This window comes from Siphateles boraxobius, unplaced genomic scaffold (assembly GCF_051911475.1).
Source record: "Siphateles boraxobius isolate OS27281-9 unplaced genomic scaffold, OSU_SipBor_1 22, whole genome shotgun sequence".
Classification (NCBI taxonomy): domain Eukaryota; kingdom Metazoa; phylum Chordata; class Actinopteri; order Cypriniformes; family Leuciscidae; genus Siphateles; species Siphateles boraxobius.
The window spans coordinates 25,408,520-25,433,568 of record NW_027508833.1 but is presented as its reverse complement, the minus strand read 5'-3'; the positions used below and the strand labels follow the sequence as shown (position 1 = coordinate 25,433,568).

Here is a 25,049-nt window from a genome sequence, read left to right as displayed (position 1 = left end):
TGATTTCAAGTTTTTTTTTTTCTAAATGTATGAATTTTTTGTTACCACCAAAGTAATGTACTTAAATAAAAGGTTGGATTTTTCTCTTTTTTTGCATTTGCGTTCTGTTGTTTAAAAAAAAAAAGGAGAATTTTTAGAAGTCCTCAACCACATCTTAAACAGGGGTGCCAATAATTGTGGAGGGCACTGTATATATATATATATATATATATATATATAAATGTTTCTTTTGTGCAGGTTGCCTTTCCAAACAAAAAGTGTCTTACGAAATTTAAATAAATGTATTGTTTTGTATAAATGATTAGGCAGGATGATTTTCAGATCATTTTGAAGCAAAAACTCTAGGCAACAACATCCATTAGTCAAAAGTATTGTGGACAAATATTTAGTATGTGTTTTGTGGCCTTATTTCAGAAACTTTAAGTTTAAGTTTTTTCAATAACCATGCATAAACAATATACTCTCAAAAAAACAAACATGTATACATGTTGCTCACATATTATGGTAGCCCTGTTTGCATGTCAAAACATCTCAAGGACCCCAAAAACACCTTAGACGCCAGAGGGTTAAATCATCTAAATTGACAACATGCATGTTAGACACTATACTGACTAAGCTATTGAAAGAGATGCTTCCAGGTCATAGATCCTCTTCTTAGTATCATTAATTCATCTTTGTCATTAGGATACGTACCAAAAACTTTTAAGCTGGCTATGATTAAAACGCTTGTTAAAAAGATGCAACTTGATCCTACAGAATTAGTCAATTACAGGCCGATCTCGAATCTACCTTTTCTGTCAAAGATACTAGAAAAGGCAGTATCCTCACAACTATGTTCCTTTCAGGAACACTAAGGGCTTTCTGTTAGAACTGTGTCGTGTGTCTAAGTTAATATAACTAATGATCGTTGTGATGGAAGTTAATTGATCAAAACACAGCCTAAATCAGAAGTTCTGAAAGTTCCTAAATGTACATTAAGGTCTGAAGAGACACACGCCTACTATGCAGTGTTTCTAGTGCTCTAGTTTTTCAGGTAGGTGCATTTAATTTGCATTTTTGCTCTATTGTAGTTTTTTGTCCTATTGCATGTAATAGGTTTCTTTGTTCTTTTTTTATCATTGACTGTTTACTTATCTTAAGTAAGCTTGAGTTTTTTTTTTTACTTATGTTAGTTAGGCTAGTATTACTCTTATCGTAATATGAGATTCTGATCATATCGCTGACCCTTACCCTGTTGAATAAAATACTTATCAATTTATTTCAAAAGAATAAAAAAATCATAAACTGTGCCCAAACCTTTGACCTGTAATGTAGCTACAGAAATATATAATTTGTCTAATCTCAGCTGTTTACCTTCAACTGTACTTATGGTTGGTCAACAGACATACACAATCAGTGATTTTAGTTTTCATAGCTGCCCTTTAGCTTTGCAATACAGTGTGAAACAGCAGATGCATGTAGAACTGTGTGGCTAACAAGCCGAAGGCAGTACTTCAGGGACATGTGACTCATCTATTTCTCCAACACCTCTGGATGCTATATAACAGACACTAGGTACACTTCCTGATTTAGTATTCTGTCTCCCCCTCTCTCTGTCTTTGTATCTGTCTCTTTCTCATTCTGTCTGTCTCTTCCTCACAGTAAGAACAGAGTAGGACAACTCAAGAATGTACAGGTCTATGCTACAAAACATTAAGGGAGATAAAACAGCCATCATCTACACAGGATCATTATTGCATAATTTATTTCACCATTGTGTTCGATGTTGAGGAAAGGGGACGTGCATGAAGATGTACGATGGTAAAAACTTCAAAATAAGTATAAGAAAAGAAGCTGAATAAATAAAAGAGTGTCCTTGCTAAAGAAGAGCTAATGCTTTCATCAAGTGACATTAAAATTGCAAAATTTTAATTGCAAGAATTGCAAGTATTGAAAGAAGTCCCACAAGTATGGAAGTAAAATAATGCCAAATGTTTTTTCAAACAAAAAAGCCTGTTGAATTGCACTACTTGAAAAAAATAGGCATTGCATTAACCGTTTGCATTTTAATGTTTTGTATTTTTGGGGCTTGCATTTTGATGTTTTTTGAAACCACTGAATTTGTGTAAGCAGATTTGCAAAGCGAAATAGAATGGACCGAAAAGTGCCTGTTGAATATTATAGGTTGTATTTTTAATCAGTTTGAATATTTTGGAAGTGAAATATGAAAGGTGAACATGGATTATTGAATTTTTACTAATGAAAATGTGTTTGAATGTTTTGAATTTAAATATTCACAGCTTAAATATTCAACCATGCTAAATTTCAGCCCATAAAAATGCAAGCCCTAAAAATACAATGCATTAAAATACAAGCATGGTTAATCCAATGCATATTTTTTTCAAGTAGTACAATTCAACCGGCTTTTTTGTTTCAAAACATTTGGCATTATTTTACTTCCATTATTGTCATGTCTAACGTTAACCATTCTTCTCCACTAGATGGCGCTATTTGCCATAGTTTTAGTTAAACTACCATTGGAGAAAACTTTATTTTACTAGATTAACGATCGATCAAGCAACAAATTAAACTCACTCATACTGTCATAAATTACTAAAACGTCATTCGAATTTGACAAATAATACATTTTCTTGTCCCTAATAGTCAACATAATGCAGGGGAAACTGTACAATGAACTGCAGCAGTACTAAATTTGCATCATAAAATTACACCAATCGAACTATAAATGTATGAATTAAACTCACTGAGACTCGCGAAAATCGCTTCCAATTTGCATAAAGTTGAAATTTCTCAACTTTTGTCGCGTGTCTTTTGTCGCTTGACACGCCCACATTCTGTCGCCAACGGTCCATGTCGCTCGTGTCGCCGGAAGTTGCCAGCGCTCCATTGAAATGAATGAGATCATGTCGCTTTGTCGCTGCGTGTCGTAGCGACACACGCAAACCACAGAAGACCTGCGCAGCAGAGAGAGATCGCTTGCTCTTTACACCTGATTCCAGTTTTGTTGTGTAAAGCCCCAGATAAGCTTTGCTTGTAAGTTTATTACATATAATTTATATACTTTGTGCCTGTATCTTATTAAGATGGACATGAAGACGCACGTTAGCGGTTCCACGTGCTTTGTACGGACATTTCAAAAGATCGCATGCAATCTCGTAACAATTATTGTAATTTAACGATGTTAATGTAAACACTGTGTAAAGAGTAATTGTATTTTGGTTATTTATATTTAAATAAGCATTTTTGTATTTCTTTTTCAGTTTCACAAAATAATGTAACATAGAGAGAAACAACATGATTGCACTCAAGTAAAGAAGATAATTGAAATCCTCTGAGTGGTCATTGAAGCCTCTTCATCACGTTATACAGTGTCTAGCTATCTGTATGCCCAACACACACATGCAGAGGACAGAATATCCATAGGCTCAGGTTTAGGTCCTGTGACATTTACTACTTTATAACGTTGACAGGTCATGCTGTGCACTGTATTGCAAATATATTTAATGGTATTCACATTTAAAAGTGTTTTGAAATCTTATTCAAATTCGATTTTTAATCAGGGAACAAAGTGCTGGCACCTTGCTAGATAATATGCTACACTTCAAACTAAATGTAGACAACTAATGAGAATTTATCATCAGCAGAGGACTTAATCAAGTAGACAACAGAGATTTATAGAGTTCAACAGCCTTACAATTGTGATTTATTCACATGAAACAGTAGCTGTAATTTGTTCATACTGGTGGCCACTCTTGGTAATTTTATAATTTCCAAGCCAATTTTACACCAAATTCCTCGTTATATTTCCCACTGTTCCCAAAGAGATACAAACTCATGGGTGGGCAACCAAGCGTGCAAATTCCATCTGTTTATACTGAATTGGAACAAATTTATGCACCATACTCCTGCAGTAACACAACACACAAACAATATATTTTATATTATCAGTGAGTGTTTTTTTTTTTTACTGGTGTTTTATTTGCTTCTGTATTTATGTAAGTGTACTATTTTTATCCTGTAATATTTACCATTTTTTATGGAGCACATGGCAACAGTGGACCATTGGTGATAAATAAATAATGAGCAAATAAGTACATCATGTCAGAAAGTGGTTCACATACTACTTAAACTTTCTGTTCTTGACGTCACATTAGAATCATTCATTTGATTTTAAAATCACAATCAAACCAATTTTTTTTATTATAAATCATTTATCTGTGCACAAGTAAATGTGTGCACATAAATAAACTACAGTTACTCCCAAGCACTTGTAAATCGAACATTTTCAAGAACTTTTGGGAAACAGTCCGTAATTCTACGGCGATTCGTATATATGCCCGTTTTTGCAGTCCACTTATGGTTGTGATGCTTTCGGGAAAAGCGTCCCTGTTCTGCCTAGGGTCCTTCATATATCTATTCAGCTCTTTGAGATCCGTAAGAAAAGCCCGTGATAAGGGGCTGGCCAGTAGTTATTAGTTCTGAATTGGGTGAGTTAATGTCTTGAGATGTGAAGGAAAGAGCCACAGTATCTCTGACTGCAGAGTACCTTTCCTCCCTGCACCTCCACGCCACAGCACACCTAATAGGACTGAAGCAGCATGGAGGAAATGTGAAAATCAACTGAAGGGTGAAGGAAATGAATTGAAAGAAGGAAAAAAAAATTTGAGTCCTGCAAGAGGATGTCTCTGATAGATGAATGATTCACTGTCTCCAAACTATATCTGACTGTCATGTTCTGACAAGATATTCAGCCGCACCTGAGGGAACAGATTGAAATTGAACATGCTCAGGAGAGACAGGAGGGCAAGCTGGTACAGGACATTGGAAATGCTAGTTGTGTTTGCACAGGACAGGAGTTTGGGTCTTTGCTGTATCAAAGGGTTATGTCAAGGTTTGGCTGGTTAGCACGACCTTGTTACCCCCTGCTAGTAGATGTCATAGCTACACCATATGGCAGCAAACAGCATCTTTCTACACAAATCTTGATCCAGAGATGTCGAATCGATACATTGAAACAAAACTAACAAAGTTTAGATCAGAGATGCTTTTGACACTTTAAAAAAAAAATAATGCAAAAAAATAAAAATCATCACAATGTTCATTATTTTTATTTCACTATGCAAAATCTTCACAGATATATCATGAATATTCAGTATATCGCCCATTCGGCCAAGAAACGAGAATGATGAATTCATCACAGGGAAGCACTCAAGATACCTAATTTAAGCAGGCTACTAATTAATGACACAACGACTGACCATGATGGAAACTGTAATTTGCCACACAAGTCTTTAAATTATGTGATAATGGCTTTGTAAAAAATTCATGTTTCTTTTCTGAGACTCCACAGGGCGAGTGGTAATATTAGCGACTCTCAGCCACAATGATAGACTTCAGTTACCAATCAGCAACACAAATGACTTTGGCTGTGGTGAGCAAATTACCAATCATCAGAAAGATGGAGAGTAAGAAAGGTCGAAAAAGTTTCAATGTCCGTCTCTACTTTTTCTTAACTTTTTTTTCCCCATCCCTGTTGCTTCACAAGAAAATGCCCTCCAGTGCCACAGTCACAAGGGAAGTTGTCACAAAGGCAAAAGTTGTGAAAACCTTTCTCCGAACTTAAACTTTAATACCTTCACATTCTTATGTAACGATTGGTGACAACTTAACACAATATAACCATACTGCTATACCTTAAAAAAGGGTCGAAGGTTAGTTTTAAGGTTGAATTGTATTAACAGCACAAGGGTATTTTCATGTTGTAAACATTTGTTAGCCAAAATAATGTTGCAGCCTTTTTGTATGCTGCCATGATATGTTTATACACTGCTGTGAAGCCAATTAATAGCCTGCCGATAAATTAATTTGCTATTTAATAAATCATTCCCATTGTAGCAATGGGGCATGTGGTTACAAAAGGTCAGTGTGTGGTAGACAAACTCTTCTTTTTTTCTGGCCAATAACAGTTGAAATGTGTAATAGCTTTTTGTGGCCAAGATTTTAGTCAACAGAAATTGGCTTTTCAAACATCTAGCGCATACATTTTTTACCCCAAAATTGTGCTCAGAACAAAGCTTGTCATACTAGTTCTGTTCAAAAGTCAATAACTTTCATAGAGCAACCAAAAGCAATCCAAATAATTATTCGCAAGTCCTACCTTTCTGTAAACCAGCATGTTTGGCGAGTCGTCCGTCTCTCCATTGCTATTTGGATGGAGGCTGTTGTTCTTCGCCATGGTTCAAAAACTCTGCAGAACAGAACAGCTACTCCAGTGGATATATACACCTGATAGAGAGAAACAAGGCACACAACAAATAATGATACATCTGGCTGCTTAAAACACCAAATCTTGCATATGATAAAAACATGAATAAATAAATGAACTTATTTATAATACTGCAGGACTAAAGATCAGTTGACAATATTTTTGTGATAATCCCCACTTGATTGTGTCATTTCTGATGCTTGAGTGATTCTGTTGTTTGAGCTTGATTCTGATGCGATGTTTGAGTGAAACACAAAACTGCACGGCTATCATTTGGATTGCAATTGCAATCATATTTGGCCATCTTAAAACCATTTATTAGAGGATTTTTCATCTCAAGGTTAAAATTAACAGATTGTACGTATAACGCTAAAACAAAATTCTGATTACAGCAGGTCACAGAACACACTTCTCAATTTTGCAGGATCGGTGGGACAGCCAATTAAATGCAAACACTGTTCAACCTCGCGCTGCATCCGTATGTCATGCATGTGAAGGCTTTATGGTATGTGAAGGCTTTATGGTGTGTCAAGCGAGATTCGCTGTCTTATCTTGCTTCAGACTGCCAGAAAATGGAGCAGGAAGCTAATTTTCGTGTAACCAAAAACGCACATTCTTGTACAGACACTCGATTCTCTTAGAACCACAGACAGCTCCTCAGGCGGAACTGCAGACCCTTGCACGAGTCCTCAGAAACCTGGCATCACCAACAAAATGCACAACACAATCACAAAAAGCATCACTTATGTTCACTCTCACCTCAAACACGCCCCGTCTCCCCTGATATATGGATCCGCGATCCCAGAGTGGAGCAAGCTCGTGCAGTTCGTCAGCTATCAGATGTATCATTCATTGGAAATATTAGTGATCCTTTGCTTGATGCTGACGCGTAATCGCGCGCAGGGATTCTGCTGAAGGACTGGGCACGCGCCAGCGACAAGGGCACGCGCATCCAACCTTGAACCAATCCTGGAGCCTACACAAAAAAGAGGGAGTGCTTTTCTTTGAGGGATTTGTAAATAATTCATAATATTTAAATAGCCCATTAAATAATATAATAAAGGCTAGCAATTCCTAATAAATTGTTATATTGCTTCGTTATTAAATTACGTGACTTAAACTTTCAATTATTATATTAAACACTGGTAATCTGTTGGAAAAATAAGTGAATTTACGACAGCTATTGGGAGAGTGATATGTCTATATGGAAATGACTGTCTGTCTGAAGGTGGCATTATCTGAAACAGACAAAGCATTTAATCACAATACAAAAACTGAGACTCTTGCCCAAACTGTGTATTTTTTAAAAATGCACTATTAGGAAAAATAAGCGCTGAGACTGAAAACATTGTCTGATCCTGAAAGTGGAACCCTGCGGTTTGCCCTTTGTTTGTCAGGCCCCGAATTTTAGGAGCTTTTAATTGGAAATTACCTACAATGCAGTTCCACTCAGATAACCTAGAGATTTGTTGCTTTGTCTATTGGTATTAATTACCATTGAGGTCATCCATATGTTAGTGTAGGCTACTTCTTAAAGATGCCAAAATTATATTTTAGAACATGTACCATGGATCAAAAATATCTATGTCTTATCTTACACTTCGGTGCATCCAAGTTTTGTACAATAAACTGCTCTCTAGAATGAGAACGTTCCCTGCCCAACACTTCTCTGACCCTGAGCAAAAGCAAATCAACTTGAGAATGAACCTGTTTTGAACCTGCATTCAAAATACATCCATTAACGTTACATCAAACTACTATACGACAATACGTTCGTTAAATGCATAAAAATATCTATACATTCATCTATCGAATAATGTTTTAACATCTTCAAATAAAAATGTTTCAAAAAATTACCTGCCACAAACTCAATCATTCTCATCCTAGTACGCAACCAGCGTGCAACTACAAGCCTGATCTGCACTGCTCCGCCCTGTGACCCTGTTTGGAGTCAGTGGTCCAATCAGCAAACGCAGAAGGCGGGACAAAACAGTGGTTCCGTCCAATCAGTTGCCAGTCGAGCCATCAATCAAACGTCACATCGTTCCTAGTCCGAACGAAAGGACATGAGAAGAAGAACGAAGAAGAAAACAATACATACACGTTTAACACAACTGGACGTAATGTTGGGAGAGAACAACAGCTAAAACGAGTGTTTATTTGTCAAATAACGATGTCATCTTGGAGACTTGTGGATATCAGAACGTATGCGTTAAAAGCAGGAACTCAGTGTTTGAGTTTTAGTGGTTGGAGAAGCGAGACAAAAGTTATTGTTAGTTATAGTTTTCTTGAATAATTTATACATCTGGACTCGACCTGTAGTGAATCTCATTACTTGAAAGTGCAACAGGTTGGAAGATGGTGTCGTGGATTATATCGAGGGTCATCGTGTGAGTATTTATTAAAAAAAGATTTGCTTTGTTTCTGAGCTACATGTTCCTCTGTTATTAGATAACTGCTGACTGTGCATTTAGATACTGATCAAATCTATGCACACTTTACTGTTTGTCTCTATTATGTTATCATTCAAAATAGTAGTATAAATCCACAAAACAAATCTTAATGTTCTTGTTTATTGTCGTGTATTTGAAAACTCAACATGCTTCAGTTTAAAAACCGTTTTGTCTCCAATATAATAATGTTACAGTTGCAAGACTGCAGTATTTTCATGTATTTATTTTTTTTTTTCACAATCAACAAAGTTCCCACAGTCCTGAAAAGTTTGATTTTCAGGCCCAGAAAGGTAACCTAATGGAAATTTATCAGTCATGGAAATATTTACAGTCAATGTAATTTTTTTCTAGGTGTGGTCAGATCTGAAGTATTTTATCAGCTAGTGATGAGAGATATTACTATTTTTGAGTGTGCAAAATCCTATAGTCATCACAAATGATTGGAAACCTAATGGAAAAATCCTTACAATTAGAACAGGAAATCCATTATGTTTTTGGCTGGAGACCTGCTTTGGTTAATGTCCTTGTCTGCAAAGGAAGGAGGAACTGCTGTTTTCCTGCTGGACCTTAATGTTACATTAGGTGTGTCCTTCTCTTTGGAAAGGTCAGCACAGGAAATCACATTCTGTGCCTCATCTCACTAGGAGCTGTTTGCTGTGTGTTTAGTTATCTTTAGTGTACTAACAATGTAAGAGATAAGGTCACTGATAGAAATACATCTTATACTAGGTTATAGTCAGTTTCAAAGTCTAAAGGTCTTTTGAAATGCCTTTTTTGTTCTTACTGTTAGTTAACATGCTGAATTATTTGCTGAAGGCAAATAAGGCATAGCTGTTTTTAGAGATGTGCAGTAACATCACGCGCACACACTCATTTGTTCTTTTTTTTTACCTTCTTTTTTTTTACCCGCACAAGTTCTGCCAGCATACAGCGTAATAGGAAATGCATGACTAAACCATTGTGACTGTAATGTGTTCTCACAGCATTCGACGCTTAAACACTTTCTTCTGACTAGTAGTAATAGCAAGGCAGGGCTCTGTTTGGAAAAGATGACTTGGTGATGATAAAGTTGTTTAATTACAAATGATAATTTTAGTTTTGAGTTAAGAAATAACCTCTACTCTTGACTTCAGCACTTATTTTGCTTTATGGTAGAGATATTTAGAAGGGATGAATGGTTACACAATAAATGGAACCAATCCAACTGTCCCTCAACACACACACACACACACACACACACACACACACACACACACCCATGAATGCACATAACTTCAGACGGTATCAGGCAGTGCTGTCGTTCCCATAGCTACTGGAAAATACATGGTCCAGGGAAAGACAGGCCGGTTACAGTGAAGGTTCGTGGATTTACTGTGTGTATATACTGAAGTGAGGTGTTCAGCACCTCTTTGGGGGGGAAAAAAACATGTTTTTTTTTGTTTTTTTCCAATCTCATCCGTCACTATTCATGGTTTTCAGTCATGTGACTGCCACAGAGACCTAGAGGGCAAACCGTCCATAGAAATGCAGAACATGCATGTCAGTTTTCCATCTGTTTCAAGCTACGCATATTTAGATCAACTCTCAGAAGAAAAAACAAAAATATGTGAACAAATGCAAGTTTTGGGCACTTGTGAATCATGATCCAGATACAGCACCTGCTGCAGTATTTAAATATCTAAAAACTGCAGGACATTCTAAAATGCATAGCATGAAAAAAACAGTGCCTGAAATAGTGATATTTAAAGATCAAAAATGGCATTTTTGAAATGGCATTTTCTTTATAATGGTTTTCTATAGAAAACATCTTAATGAGAAACTGCACGTGGCGTTTATACTCTGGGTTCGTCTTCTTGCCTGTACATAGTATGCATCATTAATAAGGTGTATATTTAATTTGGTCTTTTTAATATCACTGTCTTACTACATTAGTACTTAAAAGAACTGGCAAGCAATGGAGAAAAGCATTGTTTTGCCCTCCAGGTGGGCGTTCCTATAAAATTGTGTCATCATACGAAAACCATGAATAAATAGATATTTGTAGAATTAACAGAGCACCACGACAATAGAAAAAAAAGACATCAGCTTCAAGATTTGCTAAAGACAGCGTTCGTAAATGTTTACTGTTTTCAAATAAGGTATTAATTTGAAAGATTATGTGAATGTTAGATGCAAAGGTAATCCAAATGTTCAAAAAACAAAATCCCTAATATTGGCTGATAACCGATATAGATCAATTGATATAACATATGGCCCTAATTGTAAAGAGTGTTACTGTCAGCTTGAACCTTTATTTGTTTGCATGCCTATAACAGGCATTTTAGAATATAGTAGTCTCAATTGCATGCCTGTTTGTGTTTTCTCACAGTCTTGTGTTTGGAACGCTGTATCCTGCATACTACTCCTTTAAAGCTGTCAAGTCCAAGAACGTCAAAGAATATGTGAGTATTCAATTCTTTGAACAACCAAGACAAAGTCATATGCATATCATTATCCAGCGATGTTCTTCTGACTCTTAATATTTGAGTTCAGAGAATGTTAACAGCCAGAGTAGATGGAGAGCTCCAGCTGTATTGTTTGTAAAAGCTGGTTACTCTTAGTATCTGACAGAGGCTGTCAGTAACTAAACCCTTTAGCAATTTAATCCTGTCCTTCCTCCGTGTATCCCCACTTTATGGTGTCTTCCAGCTACTTCCATTTCTCTCCTTACAAAGGACATTACACCAATGTATTATGGTATATAGCGATGGTGATACCATAGTATTTTGATATGTACCATATAGCAATTTATTATTATTCATATATTGTAATGTTTAAAGGTACACTATGTAACTTATTGTTTAAAATTTACTAAATGTATATATAATGAGCTAGTAGCCTACATCATGAATGTACCATCTTCCAAACCGTGTTTTGCCTTATCCTGAATCACTATGATACGCCTATAATAAGTGTTTATATTCACACTATTTTAGACCGAGCGGGACAACAACTCGTCATAAACATAAACTGAGAGAAGTAGCTCTGCTACAATAGTCTTCCGCAAGACGCATGCAGTTTTGTTTATTAACCACTAGAGCGACAAAAGTTTAAATGTTCCTACATTGTGTGTTTTTGTATTATCTCTTCTATACCTTCAACAAACAGTTTGTGCTTGTGGTTTGACAGGTGCGATGGATGATGTACTGGATTGTGTTTGCACTTTACACAGTGGTGGAGACCATCACAGACCTTTCTTTGGCTTGGTAAATACTGTACATACTTAGGCACTGAAAAGAGACAAATGATTGCTATTGGATTGCATGGAGTAATTGTGCATCAAGTGGTTTTATTAACATTTTGCAATTCTTCTCTATTGTGTGGGCTTCTCACTGTCTGGCCTTTGTGGTGTATGAAAAGGGCTTTTATCTGTTGCTGCACTTGCAGATTTTGAGCTCCGTTTATTTTCCTCAGGCCACTTAGGGGAACCAGTCTGTTAGGTTCAGTTTCAGTTCAGTTAAATTTTAGTGCATTTCATTAGTTTCGTGACATTTGAAAAAAAAATTGTTCAGCTGTACTTTTACTGGCTCAGGTCTTCTTAGATTAGATCAGCTTTATTTATATGGATAGCTCAGGATAAAACTGCACAGAGTACTTTATAGTAAAGGGTCCTAAAAAACTTGGCACTAAACATTCTAAAACATATATAAATAACAATAATTAAAAAAAATATAATACAAATATATAATGTCAATTTAATTTGGCAAATTATTGACTTTTTTTAGTATATTAACAGATATAGTTGCATTACGTCAATCAACCAAGGGTGTTTATTTGTTGCTTAAAGGGACAGTTCACCTTTAAACAAAATTTAGAAAATTCTGTCATCATTTACTCAACCGAATGTCGTTTCAAACCCGTAAGACACAAATGAAGATATTTTTTAATGAAATCGGAGAGATTGGTGTCTCTCTATTGACAGTCCACACAACTACCGCTTCAAAAATCCATACAGAGACTGTAAAACTAATCCATATGAATTGAGCGGTTAAGTCCAAATATTCTGATGAGACACGATCGCTTTATTTGTTTTCATTCACATATAAATATTCGTCAGCAAAACACATATCAGATATGGTAAATGAAAGCTCAAGCATGCTTGCTTGACGCGCAAGAACCACCTGTGTGCGCGCTCCGAGACGGGGCGGAAAGCGCATAAGCAAAGTATACTGTGCGCTTCAGATACGCGAACCAAAGCGGTTCATTCTCGTGTGTTACACATGTTTGGTTGAGCTTCTGTTAAGTTTCACTGATCAATGTTTATATGTGAATAAGGGCCTATATTCAATCTGTTAATCATATTAAGTGATCGAGTCTCTTCAGAAAATTTGGACTTTCATATGGATTAGTTTTATGATCTCTTAATGATCTTTTTTTTCATGATCTGTCAAAGTGGTAGTTGCGTAGGGACCGAAATCTCTCAGATTTCATTATATCTTCATTCTTCAGTCTAACGGGTTTGGAATGACATGAGGGTGAGCAATTGACAATTATTTCATTTTTTGGGTGAGCTTACCCTTTAAAGGATCACCTCAAAATGAAAATTTCCTAATAATTTACTCAACCCAATGACACCCAAGATATCCATGTCTTTCTTTCCTCAGTGGAAGAGAAATTAAGTTTTTTGAGGAAAACATTTCTGGATTTTTCTTCAAATAATGGACTTCAATGACTACCAGCGTTTTGAAGTCCAAATCAATGCAGTTTCAAAGGTCTTTGAAGTGCTTTAACGGACTGTGCACGATCGCAGCTGAGGAAGAGGGTCTTATCTAGCGAAACGATAGGTCATTTTCAAAACAAAAAATATATATATTTATACTTTTAACTACAATTGTTCGGATTGAGCTGATCTGCAACGCGCCGGGAACTATGTCATCACGGTGAAAGGTCAGGCTCGATATCGTCGGCGGAAGTACCGCCACACTCGATGGAGGATAGTTCAAATTGTATTGGTCGCTTTGCAAACAATGGGGCGGTACTTCCGCCGACGCAGGCGACATCGAGCCTGATCTTTCAACGTAAGTCCATTATTTGAAGAAAAATCCAGAAATGTTTCACTCAAAAAACTTATTTTCTCTTCCACTGAGGAAAGAAAGACATGGATATCTTGGATGGCATTGGGGTGAGTAAATTATTAGGAAATTTTCATTTTGAGGTGAACTAATCCTTTAAGGTATCAGTACTGAGATCCCAGAGACTTTAGAGGTCGTAGAGAAAGTTTAACTCAAAATCATTCTTTTTGTCTTCCGTCATCCCTTTATTTTCACGTTAATTGCACTTGACTATGTTTTAGGTTTCCAGTTTACTACGAACTGAAAATGGCTTTCGTCTTTTGGTTGCTGTCTCCCTACACCAGAGGAGCCAGTGTCCTCTACAGGAAGTTCCTACACCCTATGCTGGCATCCAAGGAAAGGGTAATGACCCTAACACATCATCAGGTTCCCTGGGAATAGGCATTCACTGATAGTGAACACACAGTCATACTGAAATGTATTATGGAGTCAGTAGGATTACATAATCAATGATTACATAAATAACGTTAAGAGAATAACAGATGGGTTGTGTCAGTTGGATGTCTCGATTATGTGATCATTGTAAACTATGATTTAAACGTCACGGTTCCTTTAACTGCATATCTCGTTCCCTCTGTAATTGTTTGTCGTCAAAGTCCTAGTTGGAGGTTAACGCTGAATTTTTATTATAGATTTATTGATTTTTTTGCATTATGTTTCGCAGGATATTGATGACTATATTGTCCAGGCCAGAGAGAAGAGTTATGAGACGATGGTGAATTTTGGGCGTCAGGGTCTCACTATCGCGGCTTCTGCTGCTGTTTCTGCTGCTGTGAAGGTATAGATCCATACACTCATACACTGTTTATACTGGGCATTTGAGCTAAGCTAACTAACTAAGCTGATTTTCATTCCATGTAAACAGAGACATTGTTTTGAATGGATACATTACTTTATTTTTTACAGACATTTCTGAAATGCTGTTTTAAGCTCTTGTTGCTTATAAAAAGAATTTCTAGGAAATGGTATACCAGATTTTTTGAAATATTAAGGAACTTGATTTTGTCAGTTAAATAGAGAAAAAAATACTGTTAAAATCCACAATATTATGAAATATTATTACAATTTAAAATATCTAATAATATATTTCAAAATGTAATACATTAATGTGATGGCAAATCTGAATATTTTCAGCACCATTACTCCTGTATTCAGTGATACATGATCCTTCAGAAATCATTCTAATATGCTGATTTGCTGTTCAAGAAACATTTCTTATTATTATCAATGTTAAAAAAAAAATTATTCAGGATTCTTTGATGATTAGAAAGTTTAAAAAATAGCTGTTTTTGTTACAATATAAATGTATTTACTGTCACCTTCGCTCAATTTAATGCATCCATGCTGAATAAAAGTGTTAATTTCTTATAAAAATCATATTGACCCCAAACTTTTGAACAGTAGTATGTATGCTTCTGTTAAATAGTTTCAGGTCAATAGGATTTCTTTATGTTTTTATATTATTTAATATTAAGACAGATACTGCATGGAAATGAAAACAAGAGTGACTCAATAAATATTAAATGTGCTCTTCACTTCACTGCCTCTCTTGTTCTCTCTTTTTCATTTTCTTTTTTCAAATTTAATGTCTGGCCATGTCTGATTCTGGTGCTTGCTAAAGTCCACTGCTCATATTTTGACTTTGAAGAACCCTTGCAACCGCATAGCAACACACTAAAATCACTGCATAGCAACACCATCATCTGCCACATTATGCAGTTGCTAATGTTGTTCTAATCACCACTCACGTTTTCTTCAAAAAATGTAAAAAAAATCTAGTACAAATCTTCCTGTTTCCTTTCTCTTTCTGTCTACATGCTAAATTAATCTCCAGCAGTAGCTTCTGCACCTGTCCCAGGTAACTTTCTTTTTCGATCTGCTGTAACCTGTCACCAGCACATCATTAGACCATTATTAACTGGTCGATGCCTTCAGACAAGTTAAATAAAAATATGTGTTTGCTTGTGTATAATAAAAGCAACCACAAATGAAGGCTTTTTGCTTCTTGAATTGTGTTCACCCAATGCATAGATCATGCATAGTGACAAAGCTGATCACATGACTTTGTGTCACAGGGACAGGGTGCAATCAGTGAACGTCTGAGGAGTTTCAGTATTCCAGACCTGACGCAGATCCCCTCTGAGCAGTCAGCCTTCTCCAACCCCAGCCGACGACGGGCCTTTCAGCCTGCTAACCCTAGCGCTGTCGATTCTGGTGAGCACATGCTCTAATGACATAATTTCTGATTATATAAGGATAAATGATTGATTATGTAATTATGAAAAATTACCACATACTGATTCAACTAAAGAAACAAATGAGCTGTAAGAGTCAAAATTAGCAATTTAAGACCTCAAGGGCAGATGAACCCTAGTGGAGCACATTGTCTGTCATCATTATAATAATTATAACAGTATGTCTCCCTCTAGTGGTAGAACACGGATTGAAAAATAATCCTTATGGAAACTGATGGAAAGTCTAGCTGTTCAAACAATTCAATTGAATTCACGTTATTTGTATAGCGCTTTTCACAATTCCTATCGTTTCAAAGCAGCTTTACAGAAAATGGATGTTTCTTTCTGCATTGCAATTTTATTCTATTAATTTAAATGAATTCTTAAACAATTTACATAAGTTCAATTTAGATAAATTCTGTTATCAGTTGACTGTCCAAGTAATAAGGCAAGGCAAGTTTATTTACATAGCACATTTCATACACTATGGTAATTAAACTGCTTTACACAGAAAGGAATTAAAATAAGCACAAAATAAAAGCAAGGAAAATTTAAACAGTTATTAAAGGAATTTAAAGAGATATAAAGACGATACAGTTATAAAAGGAATTAAAAGAGTAAAAAGATGATGCATGGATAAACTTCTCATCTGGCAAAACACCGGTGTATTTTACTGTGAGATGTTGATTGTACTGTGTTTGTGGTGTTCTTTCTGTGCGCCTAAGTAATCTATTTGTCTCCAATAGACCCGATTTTTCCCTAAATAAGAAATATACTGTTGTAAGATAATACAAATCATCCAGTTTGCAAACATCATGTATTCATTTTTGACAAAAAATGCAGTCATTTACTCACCATCATATCAATCCAAACCCATATGCCTTTCTTTCATAGAGAAAGGAAGACTGCATTCACAATAAAAGTATGCACCATAAACTTTTCCCACCATATTCCAATACTGTTCATAGTGCGTTTACATCCTCTTTGAGGCTTGATAGCTTTAATATCTATTTGTTATGATTGTATTGAAAATTCTCTTTGTTCATTCCACAAATTCACAAAATGGGTTTAGAGCGACATGAGAGTGCGTAAATGATGATAGAATTTAAAATTTTTGGGTAAACCAATCCTTCAAGGTTCAGTTCCTCTTGTTTGAGATCTTTATTGCTTCCTCTGTGCATCTGCTCCAACAGAGGCGTATAAACAAGCAGGGGAGGGGCATGAGGAGGAAACAGATGGAGTATTCTCTGAGGACGAGGCGTCGGTGCAGAAGGGCCTGCGCAGATCTCAGAGTGTCAAACTCACCCGTGCCAAAGCAGCACGCAAAGAGGTACATTTGTGCATGCAAACATTTTCTGTTCAATTCTATTATAATTAGTGCTGTCAAAATCCATTAATCGCGATTAATCGATTTGACAGCGCTAATTATAATCTAAAGCTGAGTACAAAATACAAACATTTTCCCTGGGTGTCTCATATTAAAACCCAATGTAGTATTTACTGAAGATTAACTGTGTATTGGTGTTGTATTGTTTTTTTCAAAGCCTCGCTATGGCTCTCTGAAGCTGAAACCCCGAAGGCGGCAATTGGTTACATCAACCACTTTTGACCATCCTTGATTGTCCAATACAAACTCGCAGATGGGATCAGCGTCGAAACTGCAGTCTAATCCTCGGTTTAAAAATGCTCAAGTTTAATTCTAAACTTTCGTTATGCAATTCTGCAAGATAATGCTCTTTCAAAGCAGCACTAAACACTTCAAACTACATGAACAATGACATTTACATTCATTCTTTTAGTAGATGCTTTATCCAAAGTGACTTACAGATGAGGAATACTACAATACGAGCGATAACGGTGCAGATTGATGAATAATCTTGCATGCAGCATTATTTGTTCAGAAAAAATACCAAAGTCTATTATGAGTACAGGAAGACTGAGAATGTACTAAAAATCTTATTTAAAAATGGATCCGAGCGCATCTGATCTGTAACTTGACCTGAACCTGCCTCTGTAGAGACATCTCTTGTTACGCAGAGTGGCACGGATCCCATGGTGTCCTCGCTCTCCCTCTACAGGGGCAGGTGTCAAAGGTTACTGTAGCATGCACCTTTCAGCTTGCTTTAGCAGTAATGAAATGGAACAGAAAAAATGGACTAAAATGAGTGTGCATGTTATAGCAGGTTTTTGAGTATGCATACAGTAGGTGTCTCAGCATGTTAATGTTTACAATTTCCTTAGTTCACCCAGAATAAAAATGATGTCATCGTTTATTAATCCTCATGGCATGTGCATTTGCCATGGAATGCAAAAGAAATATTATTGGTGAATATATTTTTTCCTTATAATTAAAGTGAAAGGGGATTCAGTCTGTCAAGCAAGCTCCGAAATGAAAACTAAAGCACAATAGAAGTGTCATAAAAGTGGTCCATTGGACTAAATCAGGTGTCTTAGACTATGAGCTGTCCTGTGGCAGAAGGGTTTGGCTCAACTCTGTTCAGATTCAGAATAAATCATAAAAAAATGTTGAACCCATTTTTCTCCATTTCAGTATTGGTGTTGTCACAGTATTTTATCTTTGCTCTGGGAATTTAACTGTTAATTCACTCATGATTTTCTTTTCTGAAATTCTGACTACAAAAAAAATCTGAAATTGCAGGTTAACACCAAACCGTTCACCACTGGTTCATTTCAGAACTTCAGTGTAGGGGAAGATTTTCAGTGAATTTTTTATTGTATTGGAAAAAAATAACCATATTATTCAAAACTTCTCTTTTTATTATCAAAAGAAGTCTTACTGTATAGCTTTGGAATGTCGTGAGGATTGGTAAATGATGTTTTCCTGCTTTTTTTTGGGTGAACTATTACTTTTACATCTGTTATGAAATATTATAATAGTTTGTTTTCAGTCTTAACAGTATTTTTTTAAAAATGTTTCCAAATAGATTTCTTGTGTTTGAATGTCTTAGGTTTGTATTTTGATTTTTCTTTTCACATTTTGCGCAATCTATTTTTAGTGATGCACATTCATTTTAATCATGTTTGTTTCTGTATTTAGTCTGCCGTGCAAACATTTTTCAGCTGCCTTAAATCTAAATAACAAAATGCACTTACATTTGACCAAAACACTCCAGATTTATCTTTGCGAAGCATGACAGGAGAGTGAATCTGATGCTAGTTGACAGAAGTAAGTTAAACATTGTGGTTTGTACATGTGTAAACAGTGGCAATGATCTTTCCGTTTTTGTTTGCGTTATGTGTTGGATGGTTAATTGTAAATGTGTGGGAAAAGCCTGAGCATTGTGGGGTCTTAGTTTGTTAGTATGTTTTGTGTGATGGAGAAAACTTGTTGATTAGATTTGTGTCCGAGAGCTCTTTTGAATGTGTAATTCAGTAAACCCTGGACCTAAAAGAATAAGGTTTAAAGCTAAGTTTATTTTATTTGACCTTGGGACAAGTCATGGAAAATCTGTAAATACCAGGGTATTTTAAAAGGCCTGGAAAAGTCAAGGATTTTTTTTTCTTTTCTTTTTTTCTCTAAGCTATTTTATGGACTAGATATTGCGTTTTATGAATCCCACATGTAAGTGTGAAACCAGACTAATAAAACACTAAATATATTTTTGTAAACTAGTATGTGTAATTTTTTATATCCAGTAACTTCTGGATTAGTACATGAGGTACAAAAAAGTCTATAATATTTTTTAAAAATTATCCTGTACTTGGGAACAACTGGAAAGGTCATGAAACACTCATTGTATTAAACAAAAAGAATGGGAACACTGTGTGTATATATGGAGTTTAAGACATACAGTCACCCATTAGTTATAAGTTAGCCTAAATCATTATCTTCCTGTAGGTCTGAAAGGCTGTTTATTAATCAAATAAATGCTTTATATATTACCCTATGTTAATTCCTTAATGGCACCTCGTTAATGATGTCTGTCATACTGCAATTTCTCCAATGACCACTAGGAGCAGTCAGGCTCTGTTTTTCTCTTGAAATGGACAGCACAGTAAGGAACTCTTGTAGTTAGTTTAGGAAATCTCTGCAAAGGCATATTTTTTTAAAGGGTTAACCCCTACAAGCCCACATCGATTTAATTTAAACATGTCAGGCCTTTCTCCATAAAAAGAGTGATAAGAATCTTATTACTTCAGCTTCAAACATGCAAAACAGAACAGAGAAAATTAGTGATTTGCATCACTTTTAGATTAGCATCTGAAAGCCTCATATCTGTTTATGTGAGTATGTGTTTAACCTTTATGGGGAGCCATCTGATTTAAATATATTTACACCTTTAGGCTATAAAGAAGAAAGAGGTTAATGACACACAAACAAGCTCCCACGTGTTGAGAACTGCAAACTGCTTATTTTTGTTTAGCTTATTCACTAAGACATGACATTGATGGACTTGCTCAATGCTGTACATGTTCTTGATAAATGCAAATAGTGAGGCAGGTTTTAGTTTGCGTGTCATTGTATCTGTGTGGTCCAACGGCAGTTGTTTCATTATTGTCTCTATCACAGGACGTGTCCAAGTCTTTCAGCACTTTAGTGTGGAGACGTCCTGTGTCTCAGATGCCATCAGAGACAGGAGGGGAAGAGAAGAGGAAAAGGATGGGAGAATTAAGAGAGGAATGAAAGAGAAATGGGATTCTGTCAGGAGGTCGAGTTTGTTTGTGGAGACATCAGTGAAAGAGTGAAGCTACCTGTTGGTCCACAACCATGTATGATTGAAACACACTTTTATTTTCTTTAGTCTCAGTAGACACATACATGGTGGAAGGCAGGGATTAAAGGAAGAAACATGCATTTCATTATTTTTTTTAAAGTGCTTTTATTTGATTTAATTATTCCATACATAAATTATATTTGAGCTGTATAGTTGTCCAAATCACATTTTTACCACTGGGACTTTCTCTTCTATGCGGGTAAACAGATCAGGTTTATTATTTTTAAACTAAAATTAAACATTTTTCTTAATTAACATAAAGTAAAATGAAATAAAATACAAGTATTAGATGGAAAATTTAAACTCTAACCAAAAATGAGAAAAATCTAACTAGAAACAAGTTTAAGTTGCAGCAATAAATTACTAACCAGACAAAAGTGTAAAATAAAACTCAACTAGAACTGATATGAAAAATAAATGAAACCTATAAATAGTAGTGTATTTTAAAAAAAACGAATTAAAATGACCCCATAAAATTACTACACAATTAAACTAAGATTAAAATGAAAACTAAATAAATAAACATAAAAGCCAATTCAAATGTAAGTAGCCTTTAATGTTTCAGTCAGTCTTGTTGCTTTACTTTAAAACAGTTTATTGTTATTATGTTTATTGTTTTAATACAATATGTATTGCCCCATAGGCTTATAGGCTATGTGCATTACCGTAAACAACATTTTTGCTTGTTTTTAAAAATGTCACAGATGCCGTCGACATAGCTAAACTTGTGTTGAACCCGGAACATGCCTTAAAGGCCCATTAGACATTTGTGGTGATCTCTATCAATCGTTGTTTCAGTTTTACATTGAGTGTTATTTTAGAACTTACTGTAATAGAAGTGAGACTGTGTATTGACGTAACTGTGTGTTTGTTTTATGAGTGATAATGTCCCCCGTGGTGCTTTCCCAATGTTGTGTGAACGTGACATCACCAAGAGCAGGTGAAGTTTGTTTAGAATCATTGTTTCAGGTTCAGAAGAGTAGCATTTGTGTCTTTAAAGTGTAATATATTACTATTCAAAAGTTTGCTATGCTCACCAAGGCTGCATTTATTTGATAAAAAATACAGTAATATTGTGAAATATTATAATCATTTATAATAACTTTTTTATTTTAATATATTTCAAAATGTAATTTATTCCTGTGATGGCAAAGCTGAATTGTCAGCCAATCTTCAGTGTCACATGATCCTTCAGAAATCATTCTAATATGCTGATTTGATGTTCAACAAACAATTCTTATTATTATCAATGTTCAAAACAGTTGTGTTAATATTTTGGTAGAAACTGTTACTGTGATACTTTTTTTTCAGGATTAATTTGATGAATAGAAAGTTCAAAAGAAAGACATTTATTTGAAATAGAAATCTTTTGTGACATTATAAATATCTTTACTGTCAGATGAACGTGTCCTTGCCGAATAAAAGTATTAATTGAAAAAAAATCTCACTTAACGTGAACGGTATAGGCAACTCGTATACTGCTTTATTTCGGCTAAAATATTCATTACTTTTTCTTTCTTTCTTTCTTTCTCTTTCTTTCTTTCTTTCTCTCTCTCTCTCTCTCTCTCTCTCTCTCTCTCTCTCTCTCTCTCTCTCTCTCTCTCTCTCTCTCTCTCTCTCTCTCTCTCTCTCTCTCTCTCTCTCTCGTGGTTTCCTCAGCATTCCTTAAATCTCATTCCTTTCTTTAGTCTCTCTTTGAGTTTTTCAGCCCCATCTCACCTACTCTTTCTTTCTCTCTCTCACTCTCTCCCGCTGGGTCAGATTGCTCTCTGCCCTCATCTCTCCTCAGCCTGTCCCCAATAATCCTGCCCTCAATACCCGAAGCCCCAGACCCTTTTGCCCCGGTCCAGACCTCCGTCACCCAGCCACTATCGGGTTCCTCTTTCTGCCTTTTCAGGATCTGACACCTCTTGCCCCCTTTTGCAATTCCCAAGCATCTCTCTAGGGCTCCAGCGCCACTCCACCTGGAGGGGGTTAGCAATGTAAGAGGCTGCAAGTGTGAAGACAAGACGATAATGGAAAAAGGTTGAATGTTTCCTTACCAAGTACAGTGCCTTTAAACATATTTACCGTCTTGGACTTTTTATTGACTGAGCTTGAGCAATTTTGAAAGGAAAATGCTACTGTATATGGATTGAAATTCAAATAAGTTCATATAACTGTATCGAGACAAACTTTATAATCCATTCATTCACTTTTTGGGCATAGACCCTGAAATTAAATATCCAACTTAACCTGTCAAAATCTCTAAAATTTTAAAACAATAAAGTTTGGTCTCTTATTAAAGAAGACACTTGGTAGATTATTGCTAAAGTGATAAAGGTAAAAACTAAAAGTGAACTTAAAGTTATAGAAGTTTACGTTTTATGTGAAATATATATTTTCCAATACAAGTTTTACTCTAAAACTGGAAGAAAAACAAAGCCATCTAAACAAGTTGTCTTCCAAATTTGAGGTTGATATCTAAAAAAATGAGCTTTCTGTAAGATTGTGTTTGGGTGCTGTACCACTAGATGAAATTCATTTCCCATTCATTTCCAATGTGGTCATTTTTGACTGAGGAGTGCAAGTGTGATGATTTTTTTTTTCAGGATCATTTAAAGTTTTCGAATCATGTCCAACTCCATATATATATATTGACTGTTCAGACTGTAATCGTTTTTTTTTTTTGCTTGTACAATATGTCCAGAGTTTGGTAATCATAATTATGGCACATATTTATGTAGGTTCAATCTTGACGAAATTGGGAAAGAGTAGAACATGCACTGTTACTGTAGATTTAATTAAGTTGTTGCAACACCTGACACATAAAGAATGGTGAAAGAAAACATGAAATCTGATCTAATCTTTCAAACTGAAAGGATAAAAATTATTTTATTGCATGTCAAACCAACTATGAAGGTGAAAAGTTCATGCTTGTTTTTTTCCTAACAGGTTTGAGTCAGAAAGACTCATCATGGCCTTAGTTTTCACATAAAAGAACAGTTTTATTATTAGTGTCAAAAAGGTCAATTGAAATCCTCTGTGGTTTTAAAGTAGTAAAACAATAAGTTGTAAAAACAATAATTGCAAGCAAGTGTATACTTTTTATAGTCACCATACATCCACATTTATCCAGAAGAGCAAGTATTGTGTTTGAATAGGTGCCTTACAGATCACTGGGGTGGCGTCCCACGGACGAGTTCATTTTTCAGAAATAATGTGTCCTGGGACGTATTTGGAAGAGAACACTACCATCAAGGATATTCTTGGAGCCTTGAAAGGCACATATGTATATTTAGTGTACGTGTGGGTTTTGGTGGCTCCTGTCTTGTAAACCTTGGTGATCAGAAGGGACTCTGAGAAAGTCGTGCTGTGTTTTTTGGCAAAGATTTGTGTCTATTGCAGTACTATATATGTGTTTATGAGTGCTGTGACACGACCATGTGACTACATTTTGATTACTTTTGACCTATCACCTGCATTACATTAGGTAAAATCAATAAAATATGAACAAATTACTGTGATTGTGTGAATAACAATCATGTATAATAAAAAAGTAACTAATCTGATTATGACCATTTTAAAATGCAATATAATCTTATTACAAGTACTTCATTTTCGCATTTTAATTATGCAATCCAGATTAAATATAATCAGATATACACAGCACATTTAGCTCCCTTTACACCAGTAGGCGTTAATTCCTGCATGTAGTGTTCAAACCACGGTTTGTTCACAACAATAATTAAACCCTATGTGAGAGGATATGCATATAACAAGCTTGGTGCCCCCGGGTGCAACGAGGTCAGTGGCTGATCTTTTGTAGCAGCACTAATGAGAATCCAATTAAACAAAATGCGCTTCCGTCGTCACGATGACCTAATGAGCGGCATGGTATGGTGGGAAAACCCAGCACCTGTGCGAGCACGCAAGTGACACTACGCTGTAGCCCATACGCTAATACGATCCCACCAACCAGTGCAAGCTTCATGCAGCGGATCAGCGACGGGGTGATGAAAGAAAGAGTGGGGTGAAAGAACAAGCTTAATTACCAGAAAATGCAATCAGCGCTAGAGTTCACTCGCAGACAATAGCCGGAGCATGGACCTCATTGGGGTTACCCGAAAGGGCCCAGTGGACAATTGGGTCATTGACATCAGATTGCTTGACAAGTCCCCGCAGGGCAGAGGAGAGTTCAAAAACCAGAGCAAAATCGAGAAGTTTGTCGCTGAATCTGACGGAAAGGGCCTGTCAGGAGCGATTAGCAC

General features: G+C 35.8%; 2 protein-coding genes across 3 annotated transcripts in view; one reads left to right on the top strand and one right to left on the bottom strand.

Moving 5' to 3' along the window:
- Window positions 1-8,195, bottom strand: part of rgs7a (regulator of G protein signaling 7a) — a 73,505-nt gene extending 65,310 nt beyond the window's left edge. Inside the window, exons 1-3 of one of the 2 annotated variants that reach the window (XM_077239267.1) lie at window positions 8,123-8,195; window positions 7,025-7,241; window positions 6,158-6,285 (exon numbers count right to left, since the gene is read on the bottom strand). In XM_077239267.1, the coding sequence (XP_077095382.1) occupies window positions 6,158-6,235 (78 nt within the window). In that variant the 5' untranslated portion in view covers window positions 6,236-6,285; window positions 7,025-7,241; window positions 8,123-8,195. The remainder of the gene's footprint in view (window positions 1-6,157; window positions 6,286-7,024; window positions 7,242-8,122) is intronic. The other variant, XM_077239266.1, reaches the window with a different exon arrangement.
- An 82-nt stretch (window positions 8,196-8,277) lies between these two features.
- reep3a (receptor accessory protein 3a) lies at window positions 8,278-19,693 on the top strand. The gene is made up of 8 exons (XM_077239269.1): window positions 8,278-8,655; window positions 11,087-11,159; window positions 11,887-11,963; window positions 14,051-14,171; window positions 14,494-14,607; window positions 15,905-16,043; window positions 17,257-17,393; window positions 17,608-19,693. Exons 1-8 carry the CDS (start codon window positions 8,624-8,626, stop codon window positions 17,680-17,682), a joined length of 768 nt encoding a protein of 255 aa, XP_077095384.1. The 5' UTR covers window positions 8,278-8,623; the 3' UTR covers window positions 17,683-19,693.
- Window positions 19,694-25,049: the final 5,356 nt, after the last annotated feature.

What these genes read in the sequence shown, in the direction of transcription:
- reep3a (XM_077239269.1), top strand. Translation starts at nt 8,624, where the DNA reads ATGGTGTCGTGGATTATATCGAGGGTCATCGT. An exon ending in CTGTTTCTGCTGCTGTGAAG is followed by an intron (nt 14,608 to 15,904) that starts GTATAGATCCAT and finishes TTTGTGTCACAG; the next exon opens with GGACAGGGTGCAATCAGTGA. An exon ending in CCCTAGCGCTGTCGATTCTG is followed by an intron (nt 16,044 to 17,256) that starts GTGAGCACATGC and finishes CTGCTCCAACAG; the next exon opens with AGGCGTATAAACAAGCAGGG.